At 41.9% G+C, this 24714-nt stretch overlaps 1 protein-coding gene across 1 annotated transcript in view; it reads left to right on the forward strand.

Moving 5' to 3' along the window:
- The window catches only part of LOC113648607 (NACHT, LRR and PYD domains-containing protein 3-like), a 111397-nt gene extending 94958 nt beyond the window's left edge, over nucleotides 1-16439 (forward strand). The window contains exons 12-14 of the mRNA XM_047807800.1: nucleotides 9957-10130; nucleotides 16049-16225; nucleotides 16382-16439. Of these exons, the coding sequence (XP_047663756.1) occupies nucleotides 9957-10130; nucleotides 16049-16225; nucleotides 16382-16418 (388 nt within the window). The 3' untranslated portion in view covers nucleotides 16419-16439. The remainder of the gene's footprint in view (nucleotides 1-9956; nucleotides 10131-16048; nucleotides 16226-16381) is intronic.
- The last annotated feature ends 8275 nt before the right edge of the window (nucleotides 16440-24714 follow it).

Raw genomic sequence — 24714 nt, forward strand, 5'->3', positions numbered from 1 at the left:
ATTGCCTCTCTTGGCACTGTGCATGTAAAACACTGCTTTTGGACACTAACAAGTGAAAATAGTTAGGTTAGATACATTTGAGTAGGCCTGTTTTGTTAAAAATCAATAGCTGTAATACTTCAGTGCAGAAAGAAACACTTTAGCCACGAAGGTAAGTTTGTGAGCAGATTAGACTAATTTCCACCTATTAGACAGCCTAATCAGCTTATCGTGTTTTGTATTGCATCACTTATACCTCTTAACCCTTTAAATAGAGTTTAGGAAGATGTATGTAACTACAGTCATTAGCTTTAGTTAACTATTGAAGCCCTGTCTCTTGTCAAAAGGTTCAACGTGACCGCAGACTTTATTGAACACTGCTGGCAGCAGCGACGTCTGTGTCCGTACCATTCTTATCAATGTCAGCATAATCTCGTATCTCCCTGCTCCCAAGTCATAAAGCTTATATCTCCGATAAAACGTGACTTTGGGAAAATGTTGTGTTAATGTTGGTACACAACAGTATATGATAACAATATAAGGTATAATAACTTTAACGATACAATGTTTAATAACAAAAAATAAGGCGTTTTTTTTAATCTCCTGAAAAATAATGGTTTTGGAAATATGAGGATTCCGCCCGACAGCGACGATATCCTGGTCTACAGAATCAAAAGCTGCACTCAGGTCAAGAAGAACAAGAATGGAAATGTGATCAGAACTGGAACTTAATTACATATCATTTAAAACCCTGAGCAAATGCTGCACATGTAGCCAGTCTCATGCTAACCGCTGCTACTCTTATCTGCATTGTGTTCAGGCAAGGCTCAGGACACTTTCGCTCAGTTCACCAGAGAGGGTCTATTAACAGTCTTGCTCACCAATCAACACTCCTGTGGATTAATGTCAATTAAGAAAATAAATCACTCGTGGGCACCAATGCATTCCTGTATAACACAACACATGTTAGCTGGCTAACAACCACGTTAACACTGCATACAAACGGCCCACACGATAAATTCTCACATTCGAAATCCACTTGTACATAAAACATATAACAGACTGTCTCATAATCTCACAACTGTTTACAAAGTGAAATCAAGTCAATTTCTACACTTAATAAGCTTAATTATCTTATTAATTGAAGAGCTCACACAAACGCCTACCTCTCTCCAGCATATGCAATGCAGACTGAAGAGGTACCCATGCTCAATGGAAAATGCCGTCCACGTAACACCGAGTCTAAAAATAAGTCTCTTAACAGCAAACACTAAATTGAATACTTAATACCCAAGGAAAGAAAATGAAAATAATACAGTAATTTATTTTTGTGAAAAAGAAAATAATGTATTACATTTATAACTCATTTCATTCACCCCTTCCGGATTTCACAAAAATCCGTACTGGATTCAATTCAAATAACTAGTAGATACAGGTCTGCAATGAAACGCCCATTGGTTGAACTTGTGAGTTACCCATCAATAGGTCAAGAAAAACCTCAGGGTGATCAAGCCTAAGATCATCTTGGAACATTATGATGCCTTGTACACCATAATACGTCCTGATCCTAATATTCCATACTTGGAATCAAAATGTCCCTTCACATCTTACAAAATCAATATATAACAATACTATTTAAGACAGAGAAAGAAATATCACAGTACTCTTTTTCAGATGACTTTCTACATCGTGGAGATAACAAGGTTTCTAACCCATTGACTCAATTAATCTGTTCACTTTCTTAACAACTCTTCCTGCCTGTGTTCTAACAACCTGAGCGTCAGGAACTGAAACTTGGGTGTCAATGTCAGTTTGAGTGTCAGTTGGAGCTTGTATATATGTCTCTGTGTCACAGTCAAGGTTAACGTCAAGAGATATTGAACTGGATTCTGCTCCACTCTGGGGAAGATTCTCTTCAACTTGCAACTGAACACTAGACTCTTGTCCACCTGGACTGTAATGAACTGTTTCCAAGGCTTCTTCAGAGTCTTGAACTGCAGCGCTTTCAGTCTTCATTTACCCATCTCATAGTTCTTTCCCCAGAGTCTGTTAGATTGAAAACTTCCACAAAGCACTCACTCCTGATGCTACTTGTCTCATTCTCTGACTCTCTTAAAAAGGGTAGTGGGCTTCCCTCCTCATCAGGTGACTCAACAGGTAGAAAGCTAATATCCAACAGGTTTCATGTGACCTTTCTCATCTTTGAGCTTGTAAGTGTGTGTCTGCAAGTTCCTGTCTGCTACAGTGTACACTACAGGGTCCCACTTATCCGGTTATTTCCTCTTTCCCCTTTCTCCCTTATTTGCCACCAGCACACGGTCTCTGATATTCAGGCACGTCCCTCTGACCTTCTTGTTGTAACCTTTTGCCTGCTCTCCTTTGGAATGTTGTTGTGCGATCTCAGCTGCCTTGTGGAGGTATGACATCAATGATTTCCGGTAAGTACTGTGATCAACAACTACAGGATCATGCAGCACCTGTCTGAACATAACATCTACCGGCAGTCTTGGCACATGCCCAAACATAAGCTGGAAGGGAGCGTAACCTGTTGTCTCGTGGACAGTAGCATTGTAAGCAATGGTCAATGTTTATATTTGCTCTGCCCATTTGTGCTTCTCTTTCAGGGGCAGAGTTCGGAGCATACTTCCTAAAGTCCGATTAAATCTCTCTAGTCCTCCATTCCCCATGGGGTGTATGCGGGTATGAGACTTAGCGACCCCTGATAACTTTTAACAACTCCTTTAGAGGGGTGCACGGTGGCTTAGTGGTTAGCACGTTCGCCTCACACCTCCAGGGTCGGGGTTCGATTCCCGCCTCAGCCTTGTGTGTGCGGAGTTTGCATGTTCTCCCTGTGCCTCGGGGGTTTCTTCTGGGTACTCCGGTTTCCTCCCCCGGGTCCAAAAACATGCATGGTAGGTTGATTGGCATCTCTGGAAAATTGTCCGTAGTGTGTGAGTGAATGAGTGTGTGTGTGTGTGTGTGTGTGTGCGCCCTGCGATGGGTTGGTCCAGGGTGTATCCTGCCTTGATGCCCGATGATGCCTGAGATAGGCACAGGCTCCCCGTGACCCAAGAAGTTCGGAGTGAGTGAGAGTGAACTCCTTTAGAAGAGTGCTCTAAAAGTTAGCTCCCTGATCTGTGTGAATGTGACTCGGAAATCCATATACACAGAGCAGCTTCCTAGCGACCTGTTTTGATGATTGATTTGCACAAGGGAATGCATGAGCCAATTTCGTGAAATGGTCCGTCATAATGAGCACGTCTACAGAGCGCTTCTTCCCATCCTCCAAAAGTCCAGACATACCAATTCTATAGGCAAAGAGGTCTTAATACTTTCAAGCGGGGGCCGTGCAGATGGTTCGGGGGCCTTGGCCAAGATGCATCTCTGACAGCACTTGATGTAATTGCAAACATCGTTCCCCATTCGTGGCCAAAAGAAGTGTTGTCGGGCTAGATGGATGGTTCTTGCTTGCCCTTGATGTCCTGCTAGGTCATGCACATCCTTCAAAACTTGGTCCTTTAGGCTAGTCGGTAAAACAAGCTGATATCGCTTATGTTTACTGTGTGGATTGTGTATAACTCTGTACAATATTCCATCCATAATCTTTCATTTGCCTCACTGTCTGAAAAGTGATAGGGTCTTGGCATTCATATTAGCCCTTTCTCGCTTTGCAAGTTGACGCTTCACATTCATAAAGAACATGACTCTGGAAATGACTGAATCAGCCTCTTGCATTTCATGGATTTTATCCACAGCAATGGTAGGAAGGGTGTCAGATTCAGCTGGTACAAAATCTTGGTAAGACTGAATTAGCTGTACTGAACGGGCTCGAGATGTTTCTTCCCATTGATCATGGGAACTTAAACAGGCCTTGACAGTGGCACTATCAGAGGGCAAGGCGAGACAGGATTGGAGACAGATCTGTAAATTTTGAGCACCTTGGCGAAAGGCATTGCTAACTCTATCTCCATCAACCTCTTCAGCCTCCTCTAGCAAATCACAATAACGCTCCTTCATTAACCTGCTGCTCACAGTCCTGACAAAAGGGTCCCTACTCAAAGCATCTGCCACTACATTTTTTGTCCCTGCTATGTGTTTTAGATCGAAGGTGTATGCCACCAGTTTGGACACCCACCGTTGCTCACATGCATCGAGCTTTGCCTTGGGCAACGGATCTTACGGATTGTTGTCAGCCCAGACAGTAAATGTTTGACCTTTCAACAAATGGCTAAATTTCTCGCACACACTCCATTTAAGTGCCAGAAACTCAAGCTTGTGAACTGAGTAGTTTCTCTGCATTTTGCTCAGGGTCTTACTTGCAAACGGAAGGGAGGTTCAGAGGGAGGTTGCGCGCTGGACTGACTAATCGGTGGCCACTCTGCAGGACGCTCTGGATGACGCATACTGGGACACGTTCAGGCGCAGCTCTGATGACGTCAACATGTTTATTGAAGCGGTTGTGGGATTCGTAGGGAAACTAGCAGATGATATGGTGCAGAAAACCACCATCAGAACGTTTTCCAACCAGAAGCAGAGGGTGGATAAAACCATCCGCGACGCTCTGAGTTCACGTTCCGCTGCCAACAACATGGGGCTCACCACCGGGGACATGGATGAATACAAGGCTGCGTCCTACAGTGTGCACAGAGCGGTGAAGGAAGCAAAACGGCACTATGGGAGGAAACTAGAGTCACAGTTCCAACATGGTTGCTCTAGGAGCCTATGGCAGGGACTAAGGAACGGACTATAGAACACCTGCTTCTAGAATGGGGAATGCGGATGCTTCTCTGGCTGACAAGCTAAACACTTTTTATGCTCGCTTCGAGGCTGCAGCTAACCAAGCTAGTGGTGCTAGCGGCACAAACAGCATGCACGCTGAGAGAGCTGGAGATGTAAACACGTTCACCATCTCAGAGCATGACATGAGGAGGGCATTAAGGAGAGTGAATACCAGGAAGGCAGCAGGACCAGACGGCATCACAGGTCGGGTTCTGAAAGCCTGCGCTGACCAGCTAGCACTGGTGTTCACTGAGATATTCAACCTCTCACTGGAGCAGTCTGTTGTCCCCTCATGCTTCAAGCAGTCCACCATTGTTCCTGTCCCAAAGAAACCCCAGCCTACCTGCCTCAAAGACTACCACCCTGTAGCTCTGACCTCAGTAGTGATGAAGGGCTTCGAGAGAGTTGTCAGAGACTTCATCACTGCATCACTACCAGACACACTGGATCCACTACAGTTCATGTACCGCCAGAACTGCTGTACTGAGGATGCCATTGCTCATCTTCTCCACACCACGATGAGCCAATTGGACTGCAGGAAAGGGAATTATGTGAAAGTGCTGTTTGTGGACTATAGTTCAATTCCCAAAAAACCGGACAGATGGTGCTAGGAGAACAATCTTCTCCTGAACGTCAGCAAGACTAAAGAGTTGATAGTGGACTTCAGCACAAAGCAGGAGCAGTCATATCAACTGCTAAACATCAACGGGACCCCAGTAGAGAGAGTGGACAGTTTCCGGTACCTAGGTGTTCAGATCACACAAGACCTGTCTTGGTCCTGTCACATCAACACCCTGGTGAAGGAGACCCGGCTGCGTCTGTACCAACTGAGACGCTTAAGGGACTTCAAACTACCCTCTCAGGTGCTAAAGACTTTCTACACCTGCACCATTGAGAGCATCCTGACGGGTAGAATAACTAAGAGACAAAGAATAACTAATGTGAGAGAATGCTTCAGTCAATACTATCCAAAATCAAGAAGCTCAAATGTCCATTTATATGGTCACAGTTCTCCACTAAGAAACAAGTGAACTTTAATTCAGCATCCCTCGGTGACCCAGCTGACATAGATCCTGAAGCAAATCTTCATCCGGGTCACGGCACCAATGTAGCCAGTCTCATGCTAACCACTGCTACTCTTATCTGCATTGTGTTCAGGGAAGGCTCAGGACGCTTTCGCTCAGTTCACCAGAAAAGGTTTATTAACAGTCTTGCCCACCAATCAACACTCCTGTGGATTAATGTCAATAAAGAAAATAAATCACTTGTGGGCACCTCGTGACAATGCATTTCTCTCTCCAGCATATGCAATGCAGACTCATTATATGTAACAGTTGAACAAAACACATTAACATTAAAACACTAAAACATTCATACAAAAACAATAAAAAATATTAAGAGAGATTAAGGAAGAAATACCTGTGGATTAATGTCAATAAAGAAACTAAATCACTTGTGGGCACCTCGTGTCAATGCATTCCTGTATAACACAACACATGTTAGCTGGCTAACAACCACCTTAACAATGCATACAAACGGCCCACACGATAAATTCTCACATTCGAAATCCACTTGTGTAGTGGGTTTTCTTCTGCGTTGTGTATTTTTAGAATTAAAGAGACATCACACCATGATGCAGTTGTCAAATGGTTTACTTTTGGCCTCTCAGGATCTCTCCTCTGTGTTACACACAACAGACAGCATCAGGCAGTAACAGGATTACGTCTGATCGAGGAGTGCCTCTCATCGCATTGAAATCCCATGAAAGAGAGCATTAAAACAAAATAATATCAAACACAATTGTAACATGAGAAATAAGAAAATCTAAGAACAGGAACTAACACTGAAATGATCTATTTACATACCTGTGTTACACACAACAGACAGCATCAGGCAGTACCAGTATTACGTCTGATCGAGGAGTGCCTGACAATCATTACAGATATATTTTTTATACGTGTAAATCTCTTGGGTCATTAAGAATAAATACAACTTTGTACACTCATAACTGTATGACTCAGGACATAGATAAAACTTAAGTGTGCATCATATGTAATGTAATGAGTTTCAGCAGCCTACTGCACGTGTAATGGCTGCCATTACGTGAATTCACACTTTACATTAAACATATTTTTACAATGTGCATAACTTGAATTAATAATGTCTTAACAGAAAAAAAGGTACTAAACAATTACATTTTGTACAGAACATCCATAAACAGTAAATAATTAACTACTTTTGAACACTTTATCTGGGAGCTGATAAAAAATACCTCTCATCGCATTGAAATCCCGCGAAAGAGAGCACACACTGGAAATTATGTCAGCTCCACCCTCACGCTTGCACATGACCACTTATACAATTCTTAATAAACATTTTTCACTCTCTTATCCACCCTCAAGAGTCTTGGTATTTGTGGATCAGCTTGGGAATGGTTTGCTTCCTACCTGGAAGGACGCTCGTATCAGGTAACATGGAAGGGAGTGACATCTGCTCCACGCAGACTCTCCACTGGCATCCCACAGGGCTCAGTACTTGGTCCTCTTCTTTTCTCCCTGTATACTCACTCTCTTGGGGAAGTTATTTCATCCCATGGGTTCTCTTACCACTGCTATGCTGATGATACACAACTTATCTTCTCTTTCCCACCCTCAGATGCCACAGCTTCTGACCGGGTCTCAGCATGTCTGGCAGAAATTTCATCATGGATGACTGCTCATCAGTTAAAGCTCAATCCTAGCAAAACTGAACTGCTGTTCATCCCAGGTGATTCATCCCCAGGTCACGATCTTGTTATATCCTTGCACAAAGATCTGATCTCCCCTTCAGCCACAGCTCGCAACCTTGGGGTAACCATGGACAATCAACTGTCTTTTTCCTCTCATGTTGCTAATGTGACTCGCTCATGTCGGTTTCTTCTCTACAACATTAGAAGAATTCGGCCATTTTTGTCCACACAGACTGCTCAGGTACTTGTTCAGTCTCTTGTCATTTTTAGACTGGATTACTGCAATGCACTGCTGGCAGGTCTACCTATGAACGCAATCTGTCCTCAACCTGCCAAAGTTCTCGCATACCACCCCGTTGCTGCGATCCCTCCACTGGCTTCCGGTAGCTGCACGCATCCGATTCAAAACACTGATGCTGGCCTACAAAGCCAAAAATGGACCAGCTCCCTATTACCTCAAAGCCCTCATCATTCCTCACACTGCACCCCGCAACCTCCGATCTACCAGCACTGCTCGACTGGTTCCACCATCTCTCAGGGTAAGAGGCAAGTATACTACAAGACTCTTCTCTGTTCTGGCACCAAGGTGGTGGAATGAACTTCCCCTAGAGGTCCGGACAGCAGAGTCACTGGCTATTTTCAAGCGGCGGTTGAAGACCTACTTATTCAGGAAACACTTCAACTGGCACTTCTTTCGTTATCTTTTGCATTTAAAAAAAAAAATAAAAAATTCATTGTAACTTTGAACAAATGTTTTAAACTCATGGTATCTTAAGTATGTAACCTAGTGAACCAGCATTAATGTATTCAATGTTAGAGATTTAAGCACTTATGTACGTCGCTCTGGATAAGGGCGTCTGCCAAATGCTGTAAATGTAAATGTAAATTTTTAAAAGGTGAACATTTTGAAAAAGGAGAGAAAACGAAACCAATAAAGAAATAATTATGTTTGTAGAAAAAGAAATAAAAATAATATTTTTCTAGTGGTCACGTGACCATTCATCACCGTGCCATCTCTTCTAACACGAATTTCAAAAGCCTTGTGTTAGTGCAATTAATTAATAGTAATTTAAATAATCTAGTGTAACATTACACTCGCCACACTTGTACATAAAACATAAAATGTTTACAAAGTGAAATCAAGTCAATTTCTACACTTAATAAGCTTAATTATCTTATTAATTGAAGAGCTTACACAAACACCTACCACTCTGCAGCATATGCAATGCAGAATGGAGAGGTACGCATGCTCAATGGAATGCACCAAGAGTCTCAAAATAGAAGTCTCTTAACAGCAAACACTAAAATGAATACTTAATACCCAAGGAAAGAAAATGAAAATAATACAGTAATAAGGATTTTTGTGAAAAAGAAAATAATGTATTACATTTATAACTTGTTACACACAGTACAGAACATTTTTATTTAGTGATACTAAAACTCTATAAAAGGTAAATGGGAGTTATTGTGACTTATTAATGTAACAGCAGCTGAAGACCAAAATGTGGAACCAGTTTACAGGAAAGGTGAATTAGGTGTGAATGTGGTGAAGGGAAAGAAAACGGTTGGAAGGAGAGAAAAAGAGATCTACACTATACCCTGATGATCATGAACATTGTAATGACGAGTCGGCAAAATCCATGTGAAGAAGTGCCGAGTCTGAAATAAGTGTAACAAACAGTTCATGAGGACAAAAATCTCATCCACAAATCTGAAGAAGCAATAATCCAAAGAGCAAAAACAGGATCAACAGTGATAAATATTAACATCAGAAACAAAGCTAATTCACACCATATAGAACAACACTTATTTATTTGATCTGTGTATTGAGGGTATTATGGGATGTGTCTCTGTGTGTGAAGGTTATTAAAAAACACCACCAACAGTTTTACTGTCTCTGTGAAAATACTGAAAGATCTACATCACTTCTCACATCAGAACAAAGTACATTTATTTCCCCAGTGTGTAGATCAGTGTACATTACACACACATTTAATAACACACTAATACTCTAGTCATACTAAAGTGTTGTACAGCATTTAAATAAAGATGTCGTGACAAACAGAAGTAATTAATAAACCAGCTTTTATCCTCCAGAAACATCACACTGGTCTCTAAATAGCTCTAACAGTGTGCTCAGAATCTTCTGTCAGCTCAGGTGTAGAAAATTCCCTGTGTATATACTCCAACACACACACACAATACTACTATTTACAGTGAGGACAATAAATTAATTTCTCTGGTGTTATCTGTCCTCATGGAGCTGCTACCATTTTATAGACCTGTTTCTGTTGTTCAATGGGAGCAAAAATGTTCCTGAAAATGTTTGTTACACAACAGATGTTCATTTTATATTTTTATCCTGATATTTGAACCTTGTGTTCAGGTAGACACTTTATTTCTCACTGATGGAAACACCTCAATTCACTATCAGACAAATAAATCAAACACTTTATCATTTCTCTTCCAGTCTTTGGGGGTGTAATCTGACAGAGGAAAGCTGTAGAGTTCTGTCCTCAGTTCTCAGCTCAAACTCCTCCAGTCTGAGAGAACTGGACCTGAGTTACAATGAACTGCTGGATTCAGGAGTGAAGCTGCTCTCTGATGGACTGAAGAATCCACACTGTACACTGGAGATACTGAGGTACACACACATTCACACACACACATACACATTTACATTTACATATACAGCATTTGGCAGACGCCCTTATCCAGAGAGACGTACATAAGTGCTTAAATCTCTAACATTGAATACATTAATGCTGGTTCACTAGGTTACATACTTAAGATACCATGAGTTTAAAACATTTGTTCAAAGTTACAATGAAAAAGTGTCAAAGGTTTTTTTTTTATTTTTTATTTTATTTTATTTTTTTTAAATGCAAAAGATAAGGAAAGAAGTGCTAGTTGAAGTGTTTCCTGAATAAGTAGGTCTTCAACCGCCGCTTGAAAATAGCCAGTGACTCAGCTGTCCAGACATCTAGGGGAAGTTCATTCCACCACCTTGGTGCCAGAACAGAGTCTTGTAGTATACTTGCCTCTTACCCTGAGAGATGGTGGAACCAGTCGAGCAGTGCTGGTAGATCGGAGGTTGCGGGGTGCAGTGCGAGGAATGATGAGGGCTTTGAGGTGAGGGAGCTGGTCCATTTTTGGCTTTGTGGGCCAGCATCAGTGTTTTGAATCAGATGCGTGCAGCTACCGGAAGCCAGTGGAGGGATCGCAGCAGCGGGGTGGTATGCGAGAACTTTGGCAGGTTGAAAACAAGCCGGGCAACTGCATTTTGGATCATTTGCAGAGGACGGATTGCGTTCATAGGTAGACCTTCCAGCAGTGCATTGCAGTAATCCAGTCTAGAAATGACAAGAGACTGAACAAGTACCTGAGCAGTCTGTGTGGGGGAAAATGGCCGAATCCTTCTAATGTTGTAGAGAAGAAACCGACATGAGCGAGTCACATTAGCAACATGAGAGGAAAAGGATGACAGTTTGGCTGATCTAGCAGTATGTAGCTTCTCAGAGACATCCAAAAGGGCTGTCTCTGTAGAGTGAGCTGCTTTAAAGCCAGACTGGTTGGGATCTTGGAGGTTGTTCTGTGAGAGATAGACAGTTGATTATAGACAATGCGTTCAAGAATTTTTGAAAGAATTGAGAGAAGTAATACCGGTCTGTAGTTACTGATGTCTGATGGATCCAGAGCAGGTTTCTTTAGGATGGGAATAACCCTTGCTCTCTTGAAAGTAGTTGGTACCTGAGTGAAGGTTGCGGCGAGTAAGAGTGAGGGGGTGAGAGGTAGTTTTAGGTAGGATGGGTAGAGTGATGGTGAAGCATACCAGGTGATGATCAGAGACGTGTAGTGGGGTAGCAGTCACTTCTGTAGCTGGAGAAGGATGGGTGAAAACCTGGTCCAGGACATTGCCTCCTTTGTGTGTGGGGATGTAGCTGTTGAGTGTGAGGGAGAAAGTCGAGAAGAGACAGGAGGAAAGAAGAATGTAGCTTGTCAGAGGGGAGGTTGAAGTCACCAAGCACTGTCAGGGGGGAGCTATCGGAAGGGAAAGCACTAAGCAGTGAGTCCATTTCTTCCAGGAAGTCTCCTAGCGGACCAGGAGGGCGGTAGACAACAATGACAACAAGGTTGATAAGAGAGGTAACTGAAATGGCATGGAATTCAAAAGAAGAGATGGTTAAATGAGAGAAGTGTAGAACCACCACCTTATTGAGGTGGAGGGGTTTGCGTGCCTGAATGATCCTAGGAGCTATGTTGTCTGGGGCTTTTTGCCCCTGGTAGGGTCTCCCAAGGCAAACAGGTCCTGGGTGACAGGCCAGACAAAGAGCGGTTCAAAAAACCCTTATAAGTAAAGTAAAATCAAGGTCCGTGACGTCGCCCGGGGTTGGGGCTCGCATGCAGCGTCTGATGGCCGGGTCTTGCCCCATGGGGCCGGCCGGGCTCAGCCCGAAAGAGCGACGTGGGGCCGATCTCCTGTGGGCCCACCACCTGCAGGAGAAACCGTAAGGGGCTGGTGCAATGTGGATTGGGTGGCAGTCGAAGGCGGGGGCCTCGGCGACTCAATCCCCAGACACGGAATCTGGCACTAGGGACATGGAATGTCACCTCGCTGGGGAGGGAAGGAGCCTGAGCTGGTGCGGGAGGTTGAGAGATACCGACTAGATATAGTTGGGCTCACCTCCACACACAGCTTGGGCTCTGGAATCCAACTCCATGAGAGAGGCTGGACTCTCTACTACTCTGGATTTGCCCATGGTGAGAGGCGGCGGGCTGGTGTGGGCTTGCTCACAGCCCCCCAGCTCAGCAACCATGTGTTGGAGTTCACCCCGGTGAACGAGAGGGTCGTTTCCCTGCGCCTTCGGGTCGGAGATAGGTCTCTCATGGTTATTTGTGCTTATGGGCCAAATGGCAGTGTAGAGTACCCGACCTTCTTGGCGTGTCTGGAAGGGGTGCTGGAAAGATCTCCGACTGGGGATTCCGTCAGTGACACCTCCCGACCTGAACCCGAGTGGTGTTCTGTTATTGGACTTCTGTGCTAGTCACAGTTTGTCCATAACAAAGACCATGCTCAAGCATAAGGGTGTCCATCAGTACACATGGCACCAGGACACCCTAGGTCGGAAGTCGATGATCGACTTTGTGGTTGTTTCATCTGACCTCCGGCCGTATGTCTTGGACACTCGGGTAAGAGGGGCGGAGCTGTCAACTGATCACCACCTGGTGGTGAGTTGGATCCGATGGCGGGGCAGGAAGTTGGACAGACTTGGCAGACCCAAACGTACTCTGAGGGTCTACTGGGAACGTTTGACAGAGACTCCGGTCAGAGAGATCTTCAACTCCCACATCCGGCAGAGCTTCAATCAGATCCCGAGGGAGGTTGGAGACATTGAGTCTGAGTGGACCATGTTCTCCACCTCCATTGTCGACGCGGCCGCTCGGAGCTGTGGCCGTAAGGTCTCCGGTGCCTGTCGTGGTGGCAATCCCTGAACCCGGTGGTGGACCCCGGAAGTAAGGGATGCCGTCAAGCTGAAGACGGAGTCCTATCGAGCCTGGTTGGCTCGGGGGACTCTGGAGGCAGCTGATAGGTACCGAAGGGCCAAGCGAGCTTCAGCCCGGGTGGTTACGGAGGCAAAAACTCGGGTCTGGGAAGAGTTCGGTGAGGCCATGGAGAAGGACAATCGATTGGCCTTGAAGAAATTCTGACAAACCGTCCGGCACCTCAGGAGTGGGAAGCAGTGCCCTGCTCACACTGTTTACAGTAGGAGTGGGAATCTGCTGACTTCGACTGGGGACATCCTCAGACGGTACATGGAATACTTCGAGGTTCTCCTCAACCCCACCGACATGTCTTCCACTGAGGAAGCAGAGGGCGGGGGCTCAGTTGTGGGCTCGTCGCTTCCCCAAGCTGAGGTCACTGGGGTAGTTGAGAAGCTCCTCAGTGGCAAGGCACCGGCGGTGAATGAGATCCGCCCAGAGTACCTCAAGTCTCTGGATGTTGTTGGGCTGTCTTGGTTGACACACCTCTGCAACATCGTGTGGAGGTTGGGGACAGTGCCTCTGGACTGGCAGATTGGGGTGGTGGTCCCTCTGTTTAAGAAGGGGGGCTGGAGGGTGTGTTCCAACTATAGGGGGATCACACTCCTCAGCCTCCACGGAAAAGTCTATGCCAGGGTACTGGAGAGGAGAATTCGGCCGATAGTCGAACCTCGGATTCAGGAGGAACAATGCGGGTTTCGTCCTGGTCGTGGAACACTGGACCATCTCTATACCCTCGCCAGGTTGCTGGAGGGTTCATGGGAGTTTGCCCAACCAGTTCACATGTGTTTTGTGGATCTGGAGAAGGCTTTCGACTGTGTCCCTCATGGTGACCTGTTGGGGGTGCTCTGGGAGTATGGGGTCCGGGGCCCTCTGTTAAGGGCTGTCCAGTCCCTATATGACCGGAGCAGGAGTTTGGTTCGCATTGCCGGCAGTAAGTCAGACTTGTTCCCGGTGCATGTTGGACTCCGGCAGGGCTGCCCTTTGTCACCGGTCCTGTTCATTACTTATATGGACAGGATTTCTAGGCACAGTATGGGGCCAGAGGGAGTCCAGTTTGGGGACCACAGGATTTGGTCTCTGCTTTTTGCAGATGATGTTGTCCTGCTGGCTTCCTCAAACCAGGACCTTCAGCGTGCACTGGGACGGTTTGCAGCCGAGTGTGAAGCGGCGGGGATGAGAATCAGCACCTCCAAGTCCGAGGCCATGGTTCTCAGTCGGAAAAGGGTGGCTTGCCCCCTTCCGGTTGGTGGAGAGCTCCTACCTCAAGTGGAGGAGTTTAAGTATCTTGGGGTCTCGTTTGAGACGAGGAAAGGATGGAGCGGGAGATCGACAGGCGGATTGGTGCATCTTCTGCAGTGATGCGGTCGAGAAAGAGCTGAGCCACAAGGCGAAGCTCTCTATTTACCAGTCGATCTACGTTCCTACCCTCACCTATGGTCATGAGCTTTGGGTCATGACCGAAAGTACGAGATCCCAGATACAGGCGGCCGAAATGAGTTTCCTCCGCAGGGTGACTGGGCGCTCCCTTAGAGATAGGGTGAGGAGCTCAGAGTAGAGCCGCTGCTCCTCCACATCGAGAGGAGTCAGCTGAGGTGGCTCGGGCATCTGTTTCGGATGCCTCCTGGACGCCTCCCTGGGGAGGTGTTCCGGGCATGTCCAACCGGGAGGAGGCCCCGGGGAAGACCTAGGACACGCTGGAGGGACTATGTCTCTCGGCTGGCCTGGGAACGCCTCGGTATTCCCCCGGAAGAGCTGGAGGAAGTGTCTGGGGAAAGGGAAGTCTGGGCATCCCTGCTTAGACTGCTGGCCCCGGATAAGCGGTAGAAGAAGAAGATGAAGAAGAAGAAGAAGAAGAGTAGAGGTGTAAAGCACCATTTCTTTGACAACAGTAAACCTGTACCACCACCCATGCACATTTCTCGTGGTAAGTGAGAGAAAGCATAGGCAGAGGATAAAGCAGCTGGTGTAGCAGTGTTCTGTGGGGATATCCAGGTCTCTGTTAGAGCAAGAAAATCAAAGGAGTAAGGGGAAGTTAAAGCAGAGATAAAACACACACACGCACACCACCAGTGTTGTAATGTAACGGAGTACAAATACTTCGTTACTGTACTTAAGTAGAAAATTCACCTATCTGTACATTACTTCGCTATTTAAATTTATGTCAACTTTCACTTTTACTCCACTACATTTCCTAGATAAAATGTATACTTTTGCTCCGTTATATTTCCAATAAGCGTCTTCGTTACTCGTTACTACAAAATAAAATCGGAAGAAATGTATGAGAGTGCAATAAGGGAGGTTTGGTGAATCACTGCTCCTAGATTGTATTACGCTCCGCACGCTCTACGGAGAAGCACAGGTACTAATATTCACAAGACAAAGACCAAATCACTAAATAAAAATAACATTTATTCATTTGGTCTTTGTCTTGTGAATATTAGTTTATTAATGACTGCATTCATTGGACACATTGTTTGTAGAGAATGCACACATACATGAACTGATCTGATTCAAGACTGGCATCATTACATCATGCATAAAACTTTGGTGTCCACTTTTGCCATTTTATAATACCATAACTTATGGCTTACTATGTAGTCATATAATATATAATATAAAACTCTTCTTGTTTTAAATTCTCACTGAGGGCTAAAACCCCTAAAGATGAAACCCTACAACCGCCCTTGATCTTATGAATACCAAAAATGACTGAAATTTTAGAAAATGACTTTTGATACTTAAGTACAGTAAATATCAGATACTTTATGACTTTTACTTGAATAATATTCTAAAAGGTGACTTTCACTTCTACCAAAGTCTTTTTCTAGTACGATACTTTTACTCAAGTATTGCTTTCTAGTACAACACTGCACACCACACACACACACACACACACACACACACACACACACACACACACGGAGATGGAGAGTAATGTACTGTATAGATTTTGTGTAGTTCATGTTTTCAATACTAAAACTGAGTGTGTTAAGTGTGAGAAGGTTTTCTTTCTTGCAGGATGGAGGGCTGCAGTATTACAGATGAAGGTTGTGCTGCTCTGGCTTCAGCTCTGAGGTCAAACTCTTCATCACACCTGAAACAACTGAATCTGAACTTTAATAAACCAGAAGAATCAGGAGTGAAGCTGCTCTCTGATCTACTGAAGGATCCACACTGTAAACTGGAGACAATACAGTGAGTTACTGACTTACTGTCTCTTTACTGTATGATATTGTGTAATATTCACTGTGTGCTGTAAAATGTCACATCTAATGTGTGTATTTATGCTTCTGTTGTTCATAAGTAATGTGTTTAAATGTGTCTGTAATTCTGTCCTGTTGTGTTTTTCAGCATTAAGGGTAATAAACTCACCAGGTCTGGTGTATGACAGGAGTCTCTCCTCAGACCTTTTTTCCAGGATAAAGCAGTTATGGTGGTGAAGCGTTAGAACACGTCCCACATTTCCAGCAGTTTGGGAGCTGAATCATTCATATTCAGATGTAGAAGATCCATAACAATAACTGTGACTGATCACATCCTTTTATCCTCTCAGCTACAACTTCACGCTTTAATATATTTTACAATCCAAAGTCAAATCCTTCAGCATCTACACACAACACAGAGATATCATCACATCATCACACTGATTACACAAATACACATCCATGTGTTACAGATGTTTATACATTATTTTTACCTCTTTAATTGGATCTCAGATTAGTTTCTCCACAGATGATTGACTCACAGTTGTGATCTTGATTTATTTATTTTCCTTTAAAAGTCTCTTCTTTTCAAACCCTTTTCACCAAACACTTTTAAAATCTTTATTAAAATTCCTTTAAACATTAAAGGAATCTTCTTTTTTGTAGTTCATCTATTTTTCTATATTTCAATTTCTTCTTTCTTAATCTTGTTTTTATATAATTTAACTTCTTTTTTTCCTTTTTCCACCATATATTTTGCTTTATTTCTTCATTTTGCCCCCTCGAGTTCTTTCTCCTCCCGTTTTTAATATTTTTGTTCTCTTTGGCCATTTCTTTCTTTCTTTCTCCCATTCTACAATATTTAATTAAAAATCTAACATTATCTTCCTCATTCATTTCATTTCCTTTTTCTTTTTCTATAATTTCTCTAATAATAAAATCATAGTTGTTTTTCTTTAAACTCTCTGTATTTAGAACCCATACACTTTGTCCCCTTTCTACATTATTACAGTCTTAAAAAATAAAAACTCATGATACTCAAACTTGTTTCCTTATATCTGATTTTGTCTGTAAAGTTTTCTACATTTCTTGTACATAAAATAAGGTCGCTGAAGGTCAATCGTTGTCCTGTAAGTTTTTCACTGTATCTCTTCTTTCCTTCCTACATTTCTCTCTCTCCACACGTCTATCAGGTTGTTTTCACTCATTAGATCCTTTAGTTCTTTTCTCTCTGTATCTGATTTAATAACCATCCCATCTGCCATATGGAGTTTACTGAAAACAGTCACTCCAAGTCCCATCATTATTATTTCTTTATGCTTCTTTAAAATTCTTTTTAAAGGATTAAATAATTCTATCTTTTCTTTTTTATCTGTTGGGTCATGTACTTTTACTAAATTGACAAAAAGGAGAACTAAAACTTCACTGTGTAGAGGCACATTCTAGTGTTTCAGCGCTCTTATTTACATTTACAGCATTTGGCAGATGCCCTTATCCAGAGCGACGTACATAAGTGCTTAAATCTCTAACATTGAATACATTAATGCTGGTTCACTAGGTTACAGACTTAAGATACCATGAAAATACCATTTAAAACATTTGTTCAAAGTTACAATGAATTTTTTATTTTTTTTTTTAAATGCAAAAGATAACGAAAGAAGTGCCAGTTGAAGTGTTTCCTGAATAAGTAGGTCTTCAACCGCCGCTTGAAAATAGCCAGTGACTCTGCTGTCCGGGCCTCTAGGGGAAGTTCATTCCACCACCTTGGTGCCAGAACAGAGAAAAGTCTAGTAGTATACTTGCCTCTTACCCTGAGAGATGGTGGAACCAGTCGAGCAGTGCTGGTAGATCGGAGGTTGCGGGGTGCAGTGCGAGGAATGATGAGGGCTTTGAGGTAAGAGGGAGCTGGTCCATTTTTGGCTTTGTAGACCAGCATCAGTGTTTTGAATCGGATGCATGCAGCTACCGGAAGCCAGTGGAGGGATCACAGCAGGGGGGTGGTATGGAGAACTTTGGCAGGTTGAAAACAAGCCGGGCAGCTGCATTTTGGATCATTTGCAGAGGACGGATTGTGTTCATATGTAGACCTGCCTGTACCCCAGGTGTGTGTATGTGTGTGTGTGTGTGTGTGTTCATGCATCATCCCTGGTTACTGAAGATGTCTCCCTTTGAGTTATCACCTCAGCAAGGCCACATTCCATCTTCAGTTCTTATCGAGCACACACACACACACACACATACACACACCTGGGGTACAGGCAGGTCTACATATGAACACAATCCGTCCTCTGCAAATGATCCAAAATGCAGCTGCCCGGCTTGTTCTTTCTCTCTAGTCTTTCACACAGAATTTACAGTAAAAACACATAACAATTATATAAAAACACTCATGATATTTAAAATGTCCTCTACACCAGCCTCTAGACTGCTTTAAGCTGCTGTCAGGAAGTTTTCAAATAAAAGAAAAAACAAAACTAAGAAAACAAAGTGAAATGGAGGAGAGCTTCACTCCTGACTGCTGCCACTGAATAATAAAATTATGTTGTTACAGAATTCAAACAGTAAAGTAAATGAATGTCTTTGTCTAAAGCTTACAGCACCTGGTATTCCCAGGCAGTCGCACATCCAAGTACTAACCAGGCCCGACTCTGCTTAGCTTCTGAGATCAGACGAGATCAAACATTCACGAGTTCAAGAGTAGCCAAGGTGGGGGCGGGGCTCCGCACGGCAGGGGCGAGAATGCTTGTGTAAACAACATCCAGTGTGTTTTCTCTTGTTATAAAGTCCACATACTGATGGAATTTAGGGAGCACTGTCTTGAGATTTTATTAACTTCTGGCGGTTGTATACATGAACCACGGTGTCTCTGGTGTCCACGTACTAGCAATAGTTGGGATAAAAAAAGGTAAATAACACCATATTGTATCCGGAGTGGCCACTGTGTGCTAATGCAGCGCCGCCATCTTGGATCAAGCAACCGAAATAATGCCGTGTCATTTATTTATAAAGGTGCATGAGAATATTATACTTATAAGTTTATAGCAGTTTATTTAACACACATTTAATCTTCATGTAAGAGAGAAAAGAAATCTATTTGTTGAATTATTTCATTTTAAACTGTTAAACTAAAATCAGCATTTTTTTTGCCTTAATAAAGTGTGTAAATTTAAAATGTATAAAAAAAGGTTAATAAAATTGATCATTGATTGATTATTGATTCCGAGTGATATGACACATAATATGGATGATAAACTTTCCAGCTGTCGCCCAGCACTAACTTTATATGATTACACTTTATTATAGATGTTTTCTATACAGTGACACCAAAAAGTATTTGGACACTTAATCCACATTTATATAAAAATAAAACTCCTTAGTAAACATGTTGAGTCAAGTGGCATTTATTTAAAAAAAAAAAAGACACAAATATGTGTGTGTGTGTGTGTGTGTGTGTGTGTGTGTGTGTGTGTGTGTGTGTGTGTGTGTGTGTGTGTGTTCTCAGATCTCTACTGTCCCCAGTGTTAAATCTCCTCTTCTCTCCATCAGAGTTTCTTCTGAGCTTCTTTGGCCTCGCTCTCCCTCTCTTGCTTTTTCTTCATCTGCTGACTCTCTTTGGTCTTCTTCTTCTACTTCATCAGCTTCTTCCTGAGCTTCTGAAACCACGGTATGGAAAGGCACTTCAGCTTCTTATCAGCTGTCTTAAGTCCCTCCTTCGCACTTGCTTCCTTCTTTGGTTCTGAGGCCTCCAGCTCTTCTGTCATCTCCTGCATGGTCGCCATCTCTGGAATCTTCTCCTCCACTCTCCCTTTTTCAGCTTCAACCTTTCTCAGTTCATTCATTTTTTCCTCAAGAAACTTCCATGGCTTGAATCTCCAGGTCGATTCTCTCTTGGTTTATCTCTATCTCCTTCTCCATGTTATTCTTTTCTTGCTCAAGCTTCAGCACATTCCTCTCTTTTTCTTCATGCTGCTCTTTCTTCATTTCCTCTCTTTCCTTCACCGAAACATTAGTCACTTCTGTAGAGTAAACTTCTCTCTCCTTGCTCTTTATCAGCTCACGGCTCTTTCTCCTTCTATTTGAAGAATTGCAAGCAACTGCTTCCAAGATGTCGAATGCTTGTTCGAGCTCCAACTGTCTCTTTATTTGAACCCTTTCCTTCAGAAGAACGTCGACCGAGCTGCTCTGGCTTTACTGTGTCTCAGCTGGAGCTCAAGTCTCTCTATCTCTTTCTCCAAGTAGCGTCTTCTCTTGACGTTCTTCCTCTTGCAGAGCTTCAGGAACCAGCCGACCCTCGTCATCTCGGGATACATAGTTCTGGCTTTCTGCTTAAGTTCTTTCACAGTTTCTTTCATTCACCTCTTTTCTCATTTTCTCCAGCTCTGTTTCTTCTTCAAGAATTATTTGCTCCACTACCTTACAGTGTTTCCTCCAGCAGCCTTCAGTGATCTTCTGCCTTTTGTCAAACCGCTCTATCTCCTTTTGTGTGTTCCTTCTCTCTTCCTCAAGCTGGAGCATCAAGCTGTCTTTATCAGCCTTAAATCTTCTCCTCATTTTGTCCCTTTCCTTCAGCAGAGCCTCCATCTCTTCTCTGGTCTGAGCTTCTCTGGCCTCGTTCTCTCTCTGTCAGAGCTCCGATCTCTCCTTCTCCTTCCTCTTCTTCATTTTCTCCAACTCCAGCACCAACCTGTCTTTATCAGCCTGGAAGCGTTTCTCCATTTCGTCCCTTTTCTTCAACAGAACCTCCATCTCTTATCATTTCAAATGAGAAATCATTAAGAAACAACATGAACATGAAAAACAGGAAGAAGAATCAAAACATCAGAATCATTAAAAAGTGGACACAGATTTCACACAGACTTTCAGACACAACTTTCACAAAGAAACATTCTCATAGTGTGAGCCGTGAAGCAGCATCGAGTTCTCTGCAAAGGAAACTTGTGTTATACAAACAGATCTTTTTTATTTCTCCTGTTTACCTGAATGTCCTGTTAGACTGTCTGTCATTTCCACAAACGTACAAACTTGTAAGAGACCGATTTAATCTGCAGCTTCGTCTGAACACAGTGTGAGTGTTTGTGCGATTGTCACGGAAACAGAACATCAACAGAATCACTCTGAATTATGCTTCAATGCATCATCACTCTGTTGTTTATATTCAAATTCAAATGTATTTTGATGGTGTTTAACAATTCACATTGTCTCAAAGCTGCTTACAGAAGTATAGAAACAGAAGGAAAAAGGAGAAAAAATTAATTGAAAAGTTTTGAAGTTTAAACTGAAGACACTATTTATCTCTAGGGTTAGGGAAGTCAGTCTCCAATATTGATATTAATAAGTTTAAGGTTTTTTGAGAGCAGGTGTGTTTGCTTTCGAATTAATTAATTAATTTAGTTTTAAGTATTCATTTTAGTATTATTACCCAGAGTAATATTACTACTCTGTATTGATTGATTTGTTGAACTGTTTTATTTATTTATTTATTTATTTATTTATTTATTTATTTATTTATTGTCTATCATTTGCTCCTAAAAAATTAGATTGGACATGAAGGAGAGCAGATTGAGAGAGCTGCTGGACTGAGCAGGTCAACTCTCTATGCCTGACTGGGCATATTACTGCTCACCTAGGGTTAGGGGTTAGGGGTTAGGTTAGGGGTTAGGGTTGGGGTTACTGGTTGTTTACATTTGGAAAATTCTGACTAGTGCTCACACTTACAAATTTAGTAAAGCACACACAAATCAGTCAAAAGACATTCAAAGACATGCTTGTTTTTTTATAGATGGATATGCGGCGTTTTTTAATATGTAATTGCTGAAGAACAGTGAGGAAAGAAAGGTGGAGAATTTGTACAATGGTTGTACAGTGTTCTGCTATTTGTTTTCAAATTGTTTACAAGGTTGTTTTGTGTCTGTTTCTCCCACAAAAGCCTGTTTTTCAAATGAAAACATATTACTATAAACCCACTATAGTAGTTTTCATTATTTAATTGGAGACATTTCTTTAAAAATGTATGTATTGTGAGGATGTATTTTATATCATCCCACAAATAAAAGTTTGTTGGAGGTACAGTTATTAAAAATTGTACTACTACTGCATGTTTCTGCTATAGTATTGACCTTAATGTACACAGATTTGTGTGTGGCTGTAGTATATATACAGTACTGTGGTGACATTTAAAATAAATCAGTTATACCAGTTAAATGTCACTATTCTTATTACCAGAGTTGTAGCACAAACAAAATATTAATGCAAACAATCCACCCAATACTAAATAAAAAATAAAATTAATTGATTTGGTCTTTGTCTTGTGAATATTAGTTTATTAATTCTGATTAGACAGAAATATAACTTATTGGTCTAAAAACCAGAACACAGAAGCTCTCAAACATCAGCTTCCATTTAGAGGGATGTACTGTTACTAGTAGCTCGTCACTGAAAGACCTGGTGTTTATTAGACAGTAACTTGTCTTTAAAATCATATCACCATATTACAAACACAACCTTCTTCCACCTTAGAAATATTGCCAAGCTGGAGATTCTGCCCTGGTTTTAATATTATGGCTAATCAGAGTACAGCCTGTGTGTGTGTGTGGGTGTGTGTGTTCAATTCAATTTGAGTTTATTTGTATAACGCTTTTTACAATAGACATTGTCTCAAAGCAGCTTTACAGAACATAAACATACAACAAAATATTATTATAAATAATAAAAAAGATGAATAGAATACAAAATTCAACATTATTATTAGATATATATTTAGTTCTCAATGTGTATGTATTAATCCCCAATGAGCAAGTCTGAGGTGACTCAGGAAGCAGATGGCAAGGAAAAACTCCATTAAATTGGTAAGGAAGAAACCTTGAGAGGAACCAGACTCAAAGTGGAACCTCATCCTCATATGGGTGACACTGGGGGTGTGATTATAAATATACAGTCTGATAAATGTTGTATTTATGTAAACGATCACATGGAGTTCACATCTCCTCTTTAGTATTATCCAACTGGAGCTGGTAGATCTCTGGATGCCTCAGGAACCTCACAGAGTCGGTCTCATCTCAGTGGAGGTCCAAAATCTTCAACACACGGAAGACGGTCGGAGCTGGTACAATTTCTGGACGCCTCGGGATGGGTAGAAAGAGAGATGTGTGTACACAGCAAAATCTGTAGGGTTAATTTGAGTTAAATTCCCAGTGTCAATTATTTGCATTACTTGCAGTGCTGAAAAAGCTCTGTTGGGGACGTCATTTCAAGGAGTCAGGAGCATACACTAATTTTGAGGGGGTTTTTTTTCGTCAAGATTCTACAATAACTTTCTGTGGTAAATTTAGCTTTAACAGTAACTTTATGTGGTACATTAAGATTCTACAATAACTTTCTGTGGTAAATTTAGCTTTAACAGTAACTTTCTGTGGTAAATGTAGCTTTAACAGTAACTTTCTGTGGTAATTAAGCTTCTACAATAACATTCGGTGGTAAATTTAGCTTTAACAGTAACTTTATGTGGTACATTAAGCTTCTGCAATAACTTTCTGTGGTAAATTTAGCTTTAACAATAACTTTGTTTTTAAATTTAGCTTTAACAGTAACTTTCTGTGGTAAATTTAGCTTTAACAGTAACTTTCTGTGGAAAATTTAACTTTAACAGTAACTTACTGTGGTAAATTAAGCTTCTACAATAACTTTCTGTGGTAAATTTAGCTTCTACAATAATTTTCTGTGGTAAATTTAGCTTTAACAATAACCACCCATGGTACATTTAGCTTTAGCTTTTGTGCTTTTTTCAGTTGCTTATGAAGATATAAATGTCTAAAGTCTAATATCACTGTAATCAGCACAAACTGGACTACAATAATATGTGAGCAGCATGTATGTACATGATTGTGTTTTTGAGAAAACAATGTTTATGCGTGGTCAGTGAAAAATGAAACATTATAAATCACTTGAATAAGGCCATAAAACACATACGGAACATTGGTTCACAGGACTTTTGAGAACTGGATCTTGTATCCTAGTGTTTTTGCTTCAAAATTATGTGGAAATCATCTTGTTTACTCACTCACAGAAAACAATATATTGATTTAAATTTTCTAAGACACTTTTTGTTTGTAAAGGGCATATGCGAGTAGGCGTCAACTATCATGCATATTAATGTAATTCACACCTGAGAAGACAAAGGCCCACATAATGAGCTGCATAATGAGCCTACAGGTAAGTGTGTGACTGAGAGAGGAGTTACAAGAATGTGGAGATTACAAGAAGAAGGAGTTAAAAGAATGTGAAGACAAAATAAATGTGTATATTTTGTGTTTGTAGTTTATTTAGAATATTTAACTAGTGCAAACAGTGCCAGACAAGAGATAAGTACTAAAAAAAAATCATAAACTCCTGTGGTAAATTTGGCTTTAACAGTAACTTTCTGTGGTAAATTTAGCTTTAACAGTAGCTTTCTGTGGTAAACTTAGCTTTAACAATAACCGCCCG

Source organism: Tachysurus fulvidraco, chromosome 24 (genome assembly GCF_022655615.1).
Source record: "Tachysurus fulvidraco isolate hzauxx_2018 chromosome 24, HZAU_PFXX_2.0, whole genome shotgun sequence".
NCBI classification, from domain to species: domain Eukaryota; kingdom Metazoa; phylum Chordata; class Actinopteri; order Siluriformes; family Bagridae; genus Tachysurus; species Tachysurus fulvidraco.